The sequence below is a fragment of the Lasioglossum baleicum genome, chromosome 16 (genome assembly GCF_051020765.1).
Source record: "Lasioglossum baleicum chromosome 16, iyLasBale1, whole genome shotgun sequence".
Taxonomy (NCBI): Eukaryota; Metazoa; Arthropoda; class Insecta; order Hymenoptera; family Halictidae; genus Lasioglossum; species Lasioglossum baleicum.
In genome coordinates, this window is record NC_134944.1 from 7,171,099 (window position 1) to 7,184,087 (window position 12,989).

At 44.7% G+C, this 12,989-nt stretch overlaps 2 protein-coding genes across 8 annotated transcripts in view; both read left to right on the top strand.

Moving 5' to 3' along the window:
- Toc (toucan) overlaps positions 1–9,226 on the top strand; it is a 53,862-nt gene extending 44,636 nt beyond the window's left edge. For all 7 annotated transcript variants that reach the window (XM_076441515.1, XM_076441518.1, XM_076441517.1 and 4 more), the window contains 3 exons: positions 2,953–3,119; positions 3,778–3,952; positions 5,516–9,226. In XM_076441515.1, coding sequence (XP_076297630.1) covers positions 2,953–3,119; positions 3,778–3,952; positions 5,516–6,705 — 1,532 coding nt within the window. In that variant the 3' untranslated portion in view covers positions 6,706–9,226. The remainder of the gene's footprint in view (positions 1–2,952; positions 3,120–3,777; positions 3,953–5,515) is intronic.
- Positions 9,227–9,713: 487 nt separating this feature from the next.
- Positions 9,714–12,683, top strand: LOC143217347 (uncharacterized). The gene is made up of 4 exons (XM_076441528.1): positions 9,714–10,777; positions 10,858–11,707; positions 11,802–12,221; positions 12,298–12,683. Exons 1-4 carry the CDS (start codon positions 10,607–10,609, stop codon positions 12,330–12,332), a joined length of 1,476 nt encoding a protein of 491 aa, XP_076297643.1. The 5' UTR covers positions 9,714–10,606; the 3' UTR covers positions 12,333–12,683.
- Positions 12,684–12,989: the final 306 nt, after the last annotated feature.

Here is a 12,989-nt window from a genome sequence, read left to right on the forward strand (position 1 = left end):
GCCGCCGCTCGAACACCTCGCCGACGCACGCTCCCAATCCCAGCCGATTTTCATGAAAAACTCCCGCAAATCTCATCCCCCAAACGGATCGATCGTTTCGCCATTTTTCTGTAAACTCTTGTATAGAGATTATTTAAAACCTTTCTGTATTTAACGTGTTTGCACGAATTCTCATTATAAGACTATAAATTAATATATTAGCGAGTAAAGAATGGACATTTAGAGAAATTTTTTAACATTTTCTAGAGGAGTTTAGGAGATCAGGAGATTTTCAATAACTACCACAATAATCAATTCGACAACTTTGATATAAAATCAGGAATTTCAAGACTCTGGAATTGTTTAAAAATCGACTCTGTCGATTGGTGAAAAATTCGGAAAAAATTCACAGTCGCGTGCCCCATTAGCTGGAATGCTCATGAATTTTTTCGTAATTTTCTGTTAAGCGGAACCAAAGAATAATTAATTAAACCGCGCTGCTTGTAACCACCCTCGTGGTTCCGACTTGGAACTTGCCGACGAGGATTTTGGTGCGAACAGAGATCAATTTGGTTCCTCGGTTGTTATCCCCGTGTCGTTTTCCTGCGTTCCTCCCGACCCGAGCGAAGTTTACGAGCCATAAAAACGTGCTCGCGATGATAAAACGCCGCGAGCCGGCCCGATATTAAGTGGCGTTTGTCGGTTTAATTTTCCAGTGAAATGAAGCTACCGACTTCCTCTCCTCTTTCATTCCTGGCGTTCGCGCGCACGCTAGAAACCCGAACCCAAGGACTTTCTCGAGCCACCGGGAACAATAAGAGAAACAGGTGTCGACGGGGTACTCCAGTCTAGAAATTACGGTGTGTTCTCCCATAAAACTAGAAAACCTTTTTGCCACGATTGAACGACGTTGTTTACGCTTTTACTCGGCGACTCCCATTGGCGCCCGCTGATTTTTCAACTCGCCGCTTCTGCTGTCCGATCCGCAGGAGCAATTTCGTATTTCGCGTGACATAGTTAGTGGAGAAGAGTCGTTCTCTCGGGCGGAAATGTCAGACTACTCGGGGACAGCGTATCATTAACACGTTGAATGGTGGTCATCGCTGACCAGCGCTGTGTAATTACTAGACTGCGAATTTTTAATGTAAAAATATTGCTGCGATATTTTCAGCCTGTCGAACAAATTAGAAAAGAGAATAACTGTTTATCTGCAGTTTGTTGCAGTTCAGGTAGACAATTTCCATTTTTCACAGAGGTATCCGTTGTCTAGTAATTACTTATAAATATCACTAAATGTTAAACAGTAACAGAAATCATCGTTTCTATGTAGGGGACTATGAAATCTTTATTTGTGGACCACAGACTTTCAAAAATTACGAACGTGTTGAGTAAGTCTTCTTTCGAAATGTAAAGATTTTGAGGTCGTTAAGACTCCGCTATACAAACCATAATTATAAATAATCTATTAGACTGGTTCTTTCAAAAATTACGAACGTGTTAAGGAAGTCTTCTTTCGATTTGTAAAGATTATGAGGTTGTTAAGGCTCCGCTGTACAAACTGTAATTATAAATAATCTATTAGATTGATTCTTTCAAAAATTACGAACGTGTTAAGGAAGTCTTCTTTCGATTTGTAAAGATTATGAGGTTCTCAAGGCTCCATTGTACAACCTGTACGATTACAAATAATCAACCAGACAGACTACCTAACGAAGATTGTTTCTATAATCTCGGCGCAGTTGCTCCTGCGGCGTTCGGTTTAGATTCTCGGGAACTTGCGATCGCCGTACAGTAGACGGCGGTTCTCCTCGTGTGCCGGTCGTCTTCTAGTTCCTCCGTCGAGGTAGCACACCTCGTTTCAAGGTGGTGGTAGGAGTGGTCTCGTCGCAGAGACGCGAGGAGGGATACGTCGGTCCGCGAGGCAGCCTGTGGCTCGTGCTAATTCAGTCGAAGCGCGGACTTGCTCGGCAAATCGTTACAAATCACGAACCCGATTAGACCCGTCCGTGTGTTCGCTATATCAAACATTCTCCGAGAACATCCGCGCGCCCTAACGAAAGGGGTGCATCCGAAAGTGTCCAGTCTACAGTGCACGTCCCAAAAAAAACTACGACAGTTCTCCTCGAGGAAGTAAAATCGCGGGAAGGAAGGACTTCTGGAGAAAAGAGCGTCCTAGCGAAGCCAAGGAAGGATTCTTGGGGGTTGTGCGCGCGGGACCGGAAGTAGCGTCGAGGGTTTTGAAATATCGCGGGTCCTGTTCGGAGAATTTCGATGTCACGGTGTCGGCGCAGCTTGGGTTTCCCGGTGGAGCCGTGGGCTCGTGCACTCGACCTTAACCCAGAGACTGAGAGGCTCGCCGAGACGCAGCCAGGTCGCTCTTGAACGCGTTCGCTGGCCCGAGAGAGCCAAAATAAAATCGCAGAGCAAGAGAGAGAGGGAAGAGATCTTTGTTTTCCCGGTTCGACGCGACAAAAATTACAGGCCCCGAGAAGGGTCCGCGTGCTTTCACGTTCGTCGTCGCGCCGACAATATGGTGCGAGCCTGTTCCGCCGGTGGGGAAGCCGCCGAGCCAAACTAACACGCGAGAATTTTCCCGAAAGGGGCCCGCCACGGGTTTTCTCTCCGCCTCGGCGAGAAACGCGGGTTCTCCGGGAGAAACAGGTAGAGGGCCCCGACTTTCCAACCGTGTTCTCTCTCCTCGGAAACGAGTTTTCCGCGATCGACTTTCTTCGCGAACATGACCGGGGACACAGCGGGACCGTCGACTCCTCGGGGACTCTCGTCGCGTTTCACCGGCCCCGAAACCGTCAAGTCCCCTGCGAGAGATCAGAGATCGTAGACGCCCCCCCAGACAGAAATGAGAGAACGAAGGACTTGACGGAGGATCGTGTTTCGCGGGGTCGTCTTATCGGCAGTTCTGTAAACGAGGTGTCCAGAGTCGATCCTCGATGGTGATGGGACCGGTGACCTTAGTTGCAGATCGGGAGACCAAAGAACACGGTTACGTCGTGAGCAGACCGTCCCTGGAGACCCGGGACCAGGCCGCGCAAACCGACAGCCTCTATGACAACAACACGAACCAGAAGACCGAACAGGTCGTGCAAGCACTGTCCGTCACTGTGCAATACTTGGCCTATGAGGTGAGTGCTCTTCTTCATCGTTCCGCGTTGTCCCACCCAAAGAAACACCAAAGAAACGGAATATGTAATATTAAAAGTTTCATTGAAATATTTTGAACAGAAAACTGGTACTTAAAGAATGTCTAAAAATTATTGAAAAGCACTTCACTAACGAACATTGTGAATTTATCGATGTATTTCACACTAGGATAAAAATTACAAATTGAATACCCTTATAAACAATTGTTTGCTGCTATAGTGCCAGCTTAATTGTACTTACGTCTGGCAAAACTAGTTTTTCGAGATTTTCTTCCGAAAACAAATATCACGATCTTGTCCAAAAAGCTTTCCGGAACTGTGCGGTCTCCTTGTCAGCTGGATAAAGTTTATTTATTTAGTCGAAGACCCGACTAAAGGCTAAAACGTGGTCAAACGATGTCTAGACGGAGCCATATTCATTAATCATAATATTATTGATAATACTAAGGATAACATCGACATACATAGATAATAATTTAAATTAAATTCATCTAGAGAAAACTGTTATCTCGGACATTTTTCGCTAGATCCTCGCGGACTAGTTCGGCGAGATCGCGGCAAATAGACCCCCAGAAGCGTAATCTCCGGCACGCTGTCGGTGTACTTTTAATTTGTTTAACCGGTCAGTGTTTGCCCACAGTTGGACGCGTTTTCTACCCCGAAGCTGAAAAAGGACTACGACAACATGAAAAACGAGTGGATGTCGAGCTGCACGGAGATCGAGGAGCTGAGAACTAGAAACCTCGGCATTGAAGAGAGGCTCGAGTCGGAGAGGGAGGATCATAGAAGAGCCTTGGACCAGCTTCGCGAAGATCGTGAGTCTTGCCAACAGTTTAATTCGTCTTTCTATCGCAGCCTTTCTGGCTCGTCACCCGTGTGTCCGACGCTCTCCTCGTGACGTAATTTACACGCCCGTTACTCCACACGGTTTCCCGAAACCGGTTGTCGTCATCCCCAGCCATCCCTTAAATGATTCTCCGCGATTGTCCACAGTTAAATAATCTACAGTCTCTCTTCTCGATTTTGTAGCTAGGAATCGCTCCACGGGTTCACCTCCTCGAGATAAGCAAAGGCCCGCGATCGTCCACGCAACAGACGAGGAAACTCGAGTTTCTTTCCATTGGAGCACGGTTAAAGATCAGAACACCCTGTACATTCGCGGAATTTCATCAACTTCTACGACGCTACTGGTCTTCCAATTCCTCTCGAATTCGCAGTGTATTCGTCGAGACGATTCTAATCAGGTTTCGTGCATTTACGACAAGATCGAATTACATAGATCAAAAGGAGAACATTAAGAATAGTATTTGAAAAATTCAGGAACACTGATGTATTATCGACTAGATTAATCGGGAAAGAAATAGCTACAAGGCAGACAAATCTTTATTTTGCATAAAATCCGCAAAAATTGTTTCTGTCAATTGCAATACATCAATCAGAAATTTATCACTCTCTTTAACAGACCTAACAAGCTGCAAGCAGCGTCTCGACGTTCTCAGACTCCTTTAATCGTTGTATTGTTTGAAGTTACACCCACCAATGTTTGTCATAAATGCATAAAATCGTCGAAGGCATTTCGTTAGTGTTTATAAGTTAGTAGATTCGAGAGGGTTGAAGCTACGACCAAGTGTCGATGCCAATAGAGATAGAGAATATCGTTCCATTCGAAAGAATAAAGAATAACAATCTGAACGAGTCTTACATGTCGTAGGGCAGGCGGTTAAGGGTCAGTTGATGAATGTTTCGTGTTGGAATCGGCACGATGGCTCATCCGCTTTGTGCCAGGCACAGTGTCGTATATATGATAATGATATTCTCCCGGTAACAAGTTTAATGGTCCCGATGTCGGTGGCAGAGGTTTAAAGTGGAGCAATTGTTAATTAAAATCCGCGTGACGGCCGGTGGCCCACGCACTGTCCGACTCGGCCCGGTCCGCGTGGCTCGAAGAATTTTCAAAAGCGGCCACACACACGCGTGCGCACGCACACGCACACTCCTCGAATCTATCGCAAACGCTTCTCTTCTCTCTCGATTTAGTGGCCACGTAACGTTCATCGAGGTTAATTATAGGTTGGCACGTTCGACGGGCTTGATCCGTCTTGGCCTCTCCCCCACCTGCCTAGCAATCTCTGTTTTTCTTCCCGTTTCTTTTATCCGAACGACGTCGATCGATCTCTAGAAAATAGAGACAGATTCGTCAAAAGTTTCCCCAACTTTGTGTTCCCTTCGATGTGACTGTATGAAATTACAAGTCCTCTTCTTGTTCGGCTCGTTTGTTACCGGAGCTAGGTCTACTGGCTTTTATAGTCTATCGACTAAATATCGATGTACGAACAATCGCTGAATTTTGTTAATGTTAAAAATCTCTCCGGTTGCAGTGGAAGCTCGACACGCGGATCAAATGGCAACGCTGGAGGCCACGTTGCAGGAGGAGAGGCGCAGGTTGAGCGAGGCGGCGAAGGAGCACCGGGCAGCGTTGACGAAATTGCGAGCGGAACAGGAAGCGGAATACGCTCGCCGCGAAGCAGATCTGAAGCGGAGATCGGTGGTGCACGATCAGGGCGCCGCGTTGACAGCGGAGGTGGAGTCCCTGAGATCGGTGCTGGAGATCCGTAGTCAGGAGATCGCGTTGTTGCGATCGGAGCTGGACAACAGTCGGCGCGAGATCGAGGAGAAGGATGCTCTTCAACAGCGAGTGGATACGCTGGAGGCGAGGTGCGAGGACCTGAGAGCGCAGATCCAGTGCAAAGAGTCCCTCGAGAGGCAGATTGCGCACGACAATGAGGTGCTGCAAGAGTCGATCCACCAGATCTCGAAGCAAAACAAGCGGCTCGCGCAACGGAACGAGGAGCTGCAATGGAGGCTGCGTCAAAAAAACGAGGTGGTGACCGTTCTTGCGAACCTGACGCCTAGATTGTCGCGATCGTTGGGCCCGGAGCAAGTCGAGCACACGCTATCGCCGGACAAGAACGGTCCTCAGTCGTCCTCGATGGTGAAGTTCATGGTGGAGAAAGGCGACTCGGTCTCCTGGACCTTGGAGATCGACGATGATACACCGAAGAGCGGCGGGAGCGCTGACTGCTCGCTCGCCGGGTCTACGCCGCCGAAGATCAGCAGGCCGGACACGTCATCGTCCGTGTCCAGACAAGGATCGCTTCGACTGACGCCGAGGAGGCCGTCGGTAGACATGCGAGCCAGATCGAAAAGCATCTCCGTGACCGATTCCGCGCATGTCGAGGAGTCCGCGTGGACTCCGACCTATAACTCGACGCCGAAAGCCCGGCGAAGACCCAGAAGCGATCCCTCGTCCTCCTCCTCGTCGAGTTCCTCGTCCTCGTCCTCCTCGTCCTCGTCGAACTGCTCGGTAGCCGTGGCCGTTGCCGCAGCCGCAGCCGCTGCAGCCGTCGCCGACGACTGCGGCGGAGGACAGAGGCCGCAGGAGGCCGGCGGCGAGGCGATGATCTCCGAGGAGACGTCCGCGACTAGTAGCGAGGACGAGTCGTCGACCAGCAGCGATATCCCGCCCCTGTCCATACAGTTCGCAAGCTGGGGCAAGCCGATCAAGTAACGTACCCGCGGACGTCTCCTTTTTCGCGACCACGAGCTTTTTCGGCCGCGAACGACGCCGCGCCTCGATTGAGAACTCGATTGTACGCGCACTTTTTCTATTACAGTCTGTACCTGTTCTAACGTGTATGTATTCCATCGCGGTCTCAGCGTCGTCGTGCGTAAGCCGTAGTCGATTCGCGGCAGGAAACGCGGACGAGCGGACGTCCGATGAATTTTTCCCGGGACACGCTCGAACGATCCACTTTTTTGAGCTTGCACGTGATAGCTTCGCAGCATGCTCCGATCGCTGGTGTGTGTGTGTATCTGTGTGTATGTGATCGTCCGGCGTCCTAATCGAGCGTTTTAGATTAGTGACGATTTTTACGGTATACGAGATCGAACTCTCACGCGTGCGCGGCCGCGCGAGCAGAGCGTCTCTCTGACTTTTTCGCGTTTCTTAAATCTTAGAATTCTTGTATCTTTGTTTCCCGACACGACCGCTTCCCGTGTCCCGAGGCCTTGCTCGCTCGACAGCCCTGTTTCCGGATCGCACGGGGTCTTGTAATTCGACTTCAGGTTGCGTCTCGAAACGTGATGAACGGACCCCGCGATCAACTTGCTGATCGGTTCGATAGTCTTATTTTGTGTACACGGTTATTGCTTCACATTTTGTTGTCAGGATTATTTGTAAAGGTGGAACGAATTGGTCAGCGATCGTGAACACGGGTCCGTTAAAGGGGCGCGCAGGGTTCGTTTGAGTTCGCGACAGTCGTGTCCCTGATTTGTAGAAATACATTTCCGGTACGTTGAGTGAAATTTTAGCGTGGTAGGACAGTAGGCAAGATATTGATTTGTCGTTGTCGAGTCGACGAACGTGGAGTCTAGGCAAGCCTCTTGTTCGCCGAAAGGGAATTCGAAGGGAAGAGTCACCTTTAGAGTAGAAAAAAGTGCGCGTAGAAGTTATCGGGTCAATTTCATTGGAGGATTGATCGATGGTAGAATGTTCACGGGCTACCGATGGCGATTTGCGATACCACGCGTTTCGCAAGACCGAGTCGAATCGGGCGACACACGTGTGCGCCGAGTTTAGTCAAAGGCTTGAGGCTTTGCGGCTTTTCAGAGGGGTTCGAGGGTGCGAGCAAAGCACCCCCTTTTCAAAGATTGTGCCGAACGATCGTCTCGCTGGCAAAACGACCAGCTTGATCACCGCGAAACGCTGCCGCCGATTCTGAATAAACCGATTCACGATCAGTAGAACCGGTGTATGTATGTATCCGACAGCCTCGACCCAGAAAACTGCGCACTGTGTTTGTTTGATTCGCGACACTTTTACACATGTCCGTTTTATAATGTATAATGCGTTTATATTACGTCTGTACATAAACAACAACGATGTTTATAAATTAATTAGTGTTTATCGCAGACATTGTACATAGACAACGACGTCAGTCAAAGCGATGATCCTCGATCGAATGGAATGAAAGAGCAAAAAGAAATCTGAATAGAGAGGAACGAAACGAAAAGGGGGAAAAACGCGTCGACGAGCTCGCATCGAATATTCGCGCGCGTGCTCGCGACCAATATTAATTCGTCGTTCAGATATATATACGCGTATATCTCGCAGAATATATACACACATATATTCTGTATAATATACATACATATACAGCTTACCGGACAGTACGATTATCGTGGTTCGTCGCATGCGGATCGATTCAACAATTTTTCTTCTTGCCTACTTACAAGCCCACGGAGTCGAGCGTGACGCGTCGCGGTTCTGAGACTCTTCGGGGAATGATTTTTTATAACGTTTGACATTTTATCGCGGCAGATCACTGGACAAGCCCATGTAACAGTCGCGACGCTCGCTCTCTCGCCGATAGGAAAAGAGCACGTTGCGATGAGAAACGTTTTTGCCTGCAACAGAAGTTCGTGCGATTCCGCGTTTTGTTCGACACTGTGTCCTGAATCGTGTTATGCCAGTTGTTCAACGATACCTTTGTTTGGTACACTTTGCGTACGTTAATTGTAAGGGATTTTTTGGAATATGTATATTTATATATAGAATGAACAGTTGAAAATTGAAAAATATTGCGTGTGTGGCGGTAATTCGAAATGGCACTACGGTGCACCTTCGAGAGATGGAGGGTTCGCGAACTCCTGTTGTTAGCAAATCTCGAGCATTTTATTGTCGCGATTAGATGACACGATTCATCTTTGACCGCTCCGTTTTTGCTGCGACGTCGTATCTACAGATGGTAATGCAGGTATCATGTGTCGCGTCGATTGCCGCGCATCGATAAGTAATCGATCGATCGCGCGGGCGTTGATTCGAATTTGAATTGAAATACTCCGTTCCACGGACAACTGGGGGGAAGAAAAGTATGTTCGGTAGCAGTAGTATAGGAATAATTGGAGGGTGTCGAATTATAAGGAAACAGCAAGTATTATTCGCCGAGAAGTGTGTGTTTCTCTCACATGTGCTGGCAAATTCAATGTATTATATACCTATCAAATAAATATTATCTGAATTAAGATAATTCCTGTAGGGTCTTCTAAAGTCGTTCAATGTTGTCCATCGCTCTACTTCCTATAGCGTAGTAAAGAATAGATTTCTATAGTAAATTCGTCAGATTTTTCATTCTATTGTCCTAGCTAGGTGTCGTTAGAATAGAGTTTCTCCGAATAGAATGTATCATTTTAAGTGTAAGACTCGCCGCGAGTTGTCGCTCTTAGTTCAAACAATAACTTATTGATAACAGATCTCTATGCTGTTGACAAGGACTCCATGACAGTGACGAGATATTGGCAGCGTTTTCCCGCGCATGCGCCCTGATTTTAGCATCAGTAAAGTAAAACTCTGGATAAAATAGGGTAACTTGATCACCCTACAAAATTTTTCAAAATGTTGGAATTTGAGTATATATCTGTATATGTATATGAAATATTAAAATTTAACATACATATATATATATATATACAGGGTGTACCAAATAAAGTGTTACAAGCTGTTTTCTCAGAATCTAATGAAGATGTCAACTTAATTTTTTTTGTAAATTAAATGCGTTAAGGGGTGCTAACATTTTAGTATGTATTACATTTTGTTGGGGCAATTTTTTGGGAGGTAAAGGTGCCCCAACATTTTTTTGCATAGAAAGTAGTACTGATTTTTTGCTATTGTGATACCTTTCACTAAACTGAATAATATTTGGTTGAACTATAACATACAGTTGCAGAGTTATCGCCGACCGCGCCGAACGTAGAAAATAAACCACTAAATAAACTCTGTAGCTATGTCGAATAATAAAACATGGCTCAACCAAATATTCGCAGTTTAGTGGGAGGTATCACAATATAACAAAATTTCCATTTAAAACAATGTTGGAGGCCTCCTCTCCCACCCCCAAAATAATCCCAAAAAATGTAATATATACTAAACTATTATTTAATTTACAAAAAAATGAAGTCGATATTTTCATTAGATTCTGACAAAACAGCTTGTAACACTTTATCTGGTACACCCTGTAATTATTACAATAATTGTGCGTATACGTATAATATATAATTCACACTTATCCTTTACTTAGGGAACGGGAGGGTGCTAAAATCAAGTCGCGTTTCTTTATTAGAAACAGATTGTTCCGATACTTTCCCGCCAACATCCTGCCCCACTACCTTTCCCTCATCATATAGATACGCTACTGTTCCGGGCACGCATCAGCGCGCATGCGCGAGGAAACCTGGCCAATCAGGCCAATGCAGTTCAATGTTATTCTCGTCCTGTCTCGTCCTCATCACTGCTCCATGCGAGGTTTTCGTGACTTTTACCATAGCAGTTCCATCGTCTCTATTTATTTATCTTTTTATTGCACGTGTTTAGCAACTTCGGTCAGTAGATTGGCAAAGAAAAGACAAAAAGTATGATTGTCTTTAAACCGCTTAATTGGAAAAGTGTGGTAACGCCGGAATCTCCGGAGGTGGTAAAAACGAATACATTAAACGAGTCCGACCCGAAACCACTTGTACCTATGTTGATACGGCTTAACGAAGGTGGTTATGCTCCTCACAATATTCACATTGATAAAAGCGAGGTAAAAATCCTTTTCGCAAGGCTAATTTATTTCCGTTCTTTCACGCTCTTCATTGATCGAATTTTTTACGTTTCGAATAGTTCAAGATAGGTCGTGCCAGAGATAACGATGAAATTATTTTGGATACAATGATATCTAGGAGACACTGTATCATAAGATGCGAAGGAAACAATGAATGGACTATTAAGGACTTAAGTTCGTCCATTACATTCGTCAACGATGTACCTCTTGTGCATGGTGTGAGCCAGAGGTTCCAAGATGGGGACATTGTGCAGTTCAGTACATGCAAACAGTTTAGATATAAATTCGCGGTTGTCACAGATGAGCCTAGACTTAAGAGGCCTAGACTAGACGAACAAATATTGGACAATGTCCTTACAGAGCAGAAAACGTTTGCAGAGAGTCAGGAATGTCAGAAGAGAATTCTCAAAGAAAAGTTACAGACAAAGCAAAAGGAGCAAGATACATTGAAACAACAGTTGGAACAACTTTTGATACAACAATCTGCCGCTAAAGAGAACACGGATGAACTGAAAAAACAAATTGTCATTTTAGAGGGTAAAATAGCGAGCGGTAACGACCAAGAGCAGCATTTGCATAAAATGTATGCTGATCTGCTTGAAAAATTAGAAAATGAACGAGTGCAATTCGAGAAACGACTGAACGATGAGAAGCAAAAGTGGCAGGAAGCGTTGAACGTGAGCAAACAAGAGAAAGAAGAGTTGGAGATCAAAACGAGGGTACAGATGGAAAAATGGAGAGAAGAGCAACAGGCTGAATGGAAGAGCGTTATGGAAAATAGAGTTAAAGAAGAGAGAAATATACAGGCTCAATTGTTGAATGAGAAAACAGTCTTGGAAGAGAAGTTAAAGGAGACAGAAAAGGCTTTGAGAGAAAAGGAAGCTAGAGCTGAAACGATACAGAACAATGGTACCATCGTTTATGTATTTAATAGTAGGAGCTTTAGTTTATTATGTATTAAAGAGTGAGACTAATGACAGTAATTCAAACTTTGTATTTCTAGCTGCAGGCCCCTCTGAATTTGCGGACGACAGTTGCATAGTTTTAGAAATCATAAACGATCCAACAGACCTTCAAATCTTGGACACTATCGATTTGACTATATCCACTCAAAACATTCTAAATACACAGCAGGAAAAAGAAACTGTAATTGATAAAGTTAGCGATATAATGGATGAACAATTGACTTGCAGCATATGTTCAGAGTTATTTGTGAGAGCAACAACACTGAATTGTATGCACACATTCTGTCAGCATTGTATTGCTACATGGAACAGAAAAAAGAAGGAATGCCCTGTATGCAGAGCACCAGTGGCATCCATGAATAGGTCAATAGTTCTTGATAATTTTATCGAAAGTATGTTAGAGAATCTGCCTACTCATTATAAAGAAAGGAGAAAAGAACTCGTGGAAGAAAGAAATGGTAACCGCGCAAATGAATAATAAAAATTCTATAATTTTCCAATGGTAGAATAAAATCTTAAAATATTTTACATCAGTTTCAGCTACGAAATACAAGAGGAAAGTCCGATGACTCGTTGCTGCAGAAAGAAAATAAGTCTGATCCCTGTTGATGTTCAAAACACTTTATTTCAGTATAATTTTTTATTTTTTGATAAATGCTCTCAACACTAATATAAAAGTATTTTGGTAATATAATAATATAAGTATAAATATAAAATATAATAACAAGTAAAATGCTTAAATTTAATTCTATGAAAAATAGTGTATCGTTTACATTTTTCACTTATTTTCAAGCAATTAAATTTAAATTACGTTTAGAGTGTACGGTAACAAGAGGAAAAACGAAGTGCCATCTGATGGTTTCGAATGTGTATGGATTGCAATAAAAAATTTTCTATTTGTTTGCATTTTTTTCAACATACATTGCAAAGTATTTAAACTTTTTTTATTTATTAAAATGTCAAGAAAAATGTATATGCAGTTCTCGATCGCAATTTGCGGACACAGACTTAGTCTGCTTGCAGATCTCGTACTCGTAAATGCATTCTTCGCAAATAATGATTGTTATACATGCATGGATATTCCTATACCATGTGTGATGTGTGATCCATGTATACGTGCAAAGTTGGTGGCGCTGCAAACCGATCATAAAGTATCACGCTATCAGAGAAGACTTCCAGTCGATCAGTCGGCTTCAAGGTAGCCGGAGTGGGGTGCATACGTTGGA

Coding starts and splice junctions, on each gene's coding strand:
- LOC143217347 (XM_076441528.1), top strand. CDS start 10,607: ATGATTGTCTTTAAACCGCTTAATTGGAAAAGTGTGGTAACGCCGGAA. Junction 10,778..10,857: donor TTCACATTGATAAAAGCGAG/GTAAAAATCCTT, acceptor CGTTTCGAATAG/TTCAAGATAGGTCGTGCCAG. Junction 12,222..12,297: donor ACTCGTGGAAGAAAGAAATG/GTAACCGCGCAA, acceptor ATTTTACATCAG/TTTCAGCTACGAAATACAAG.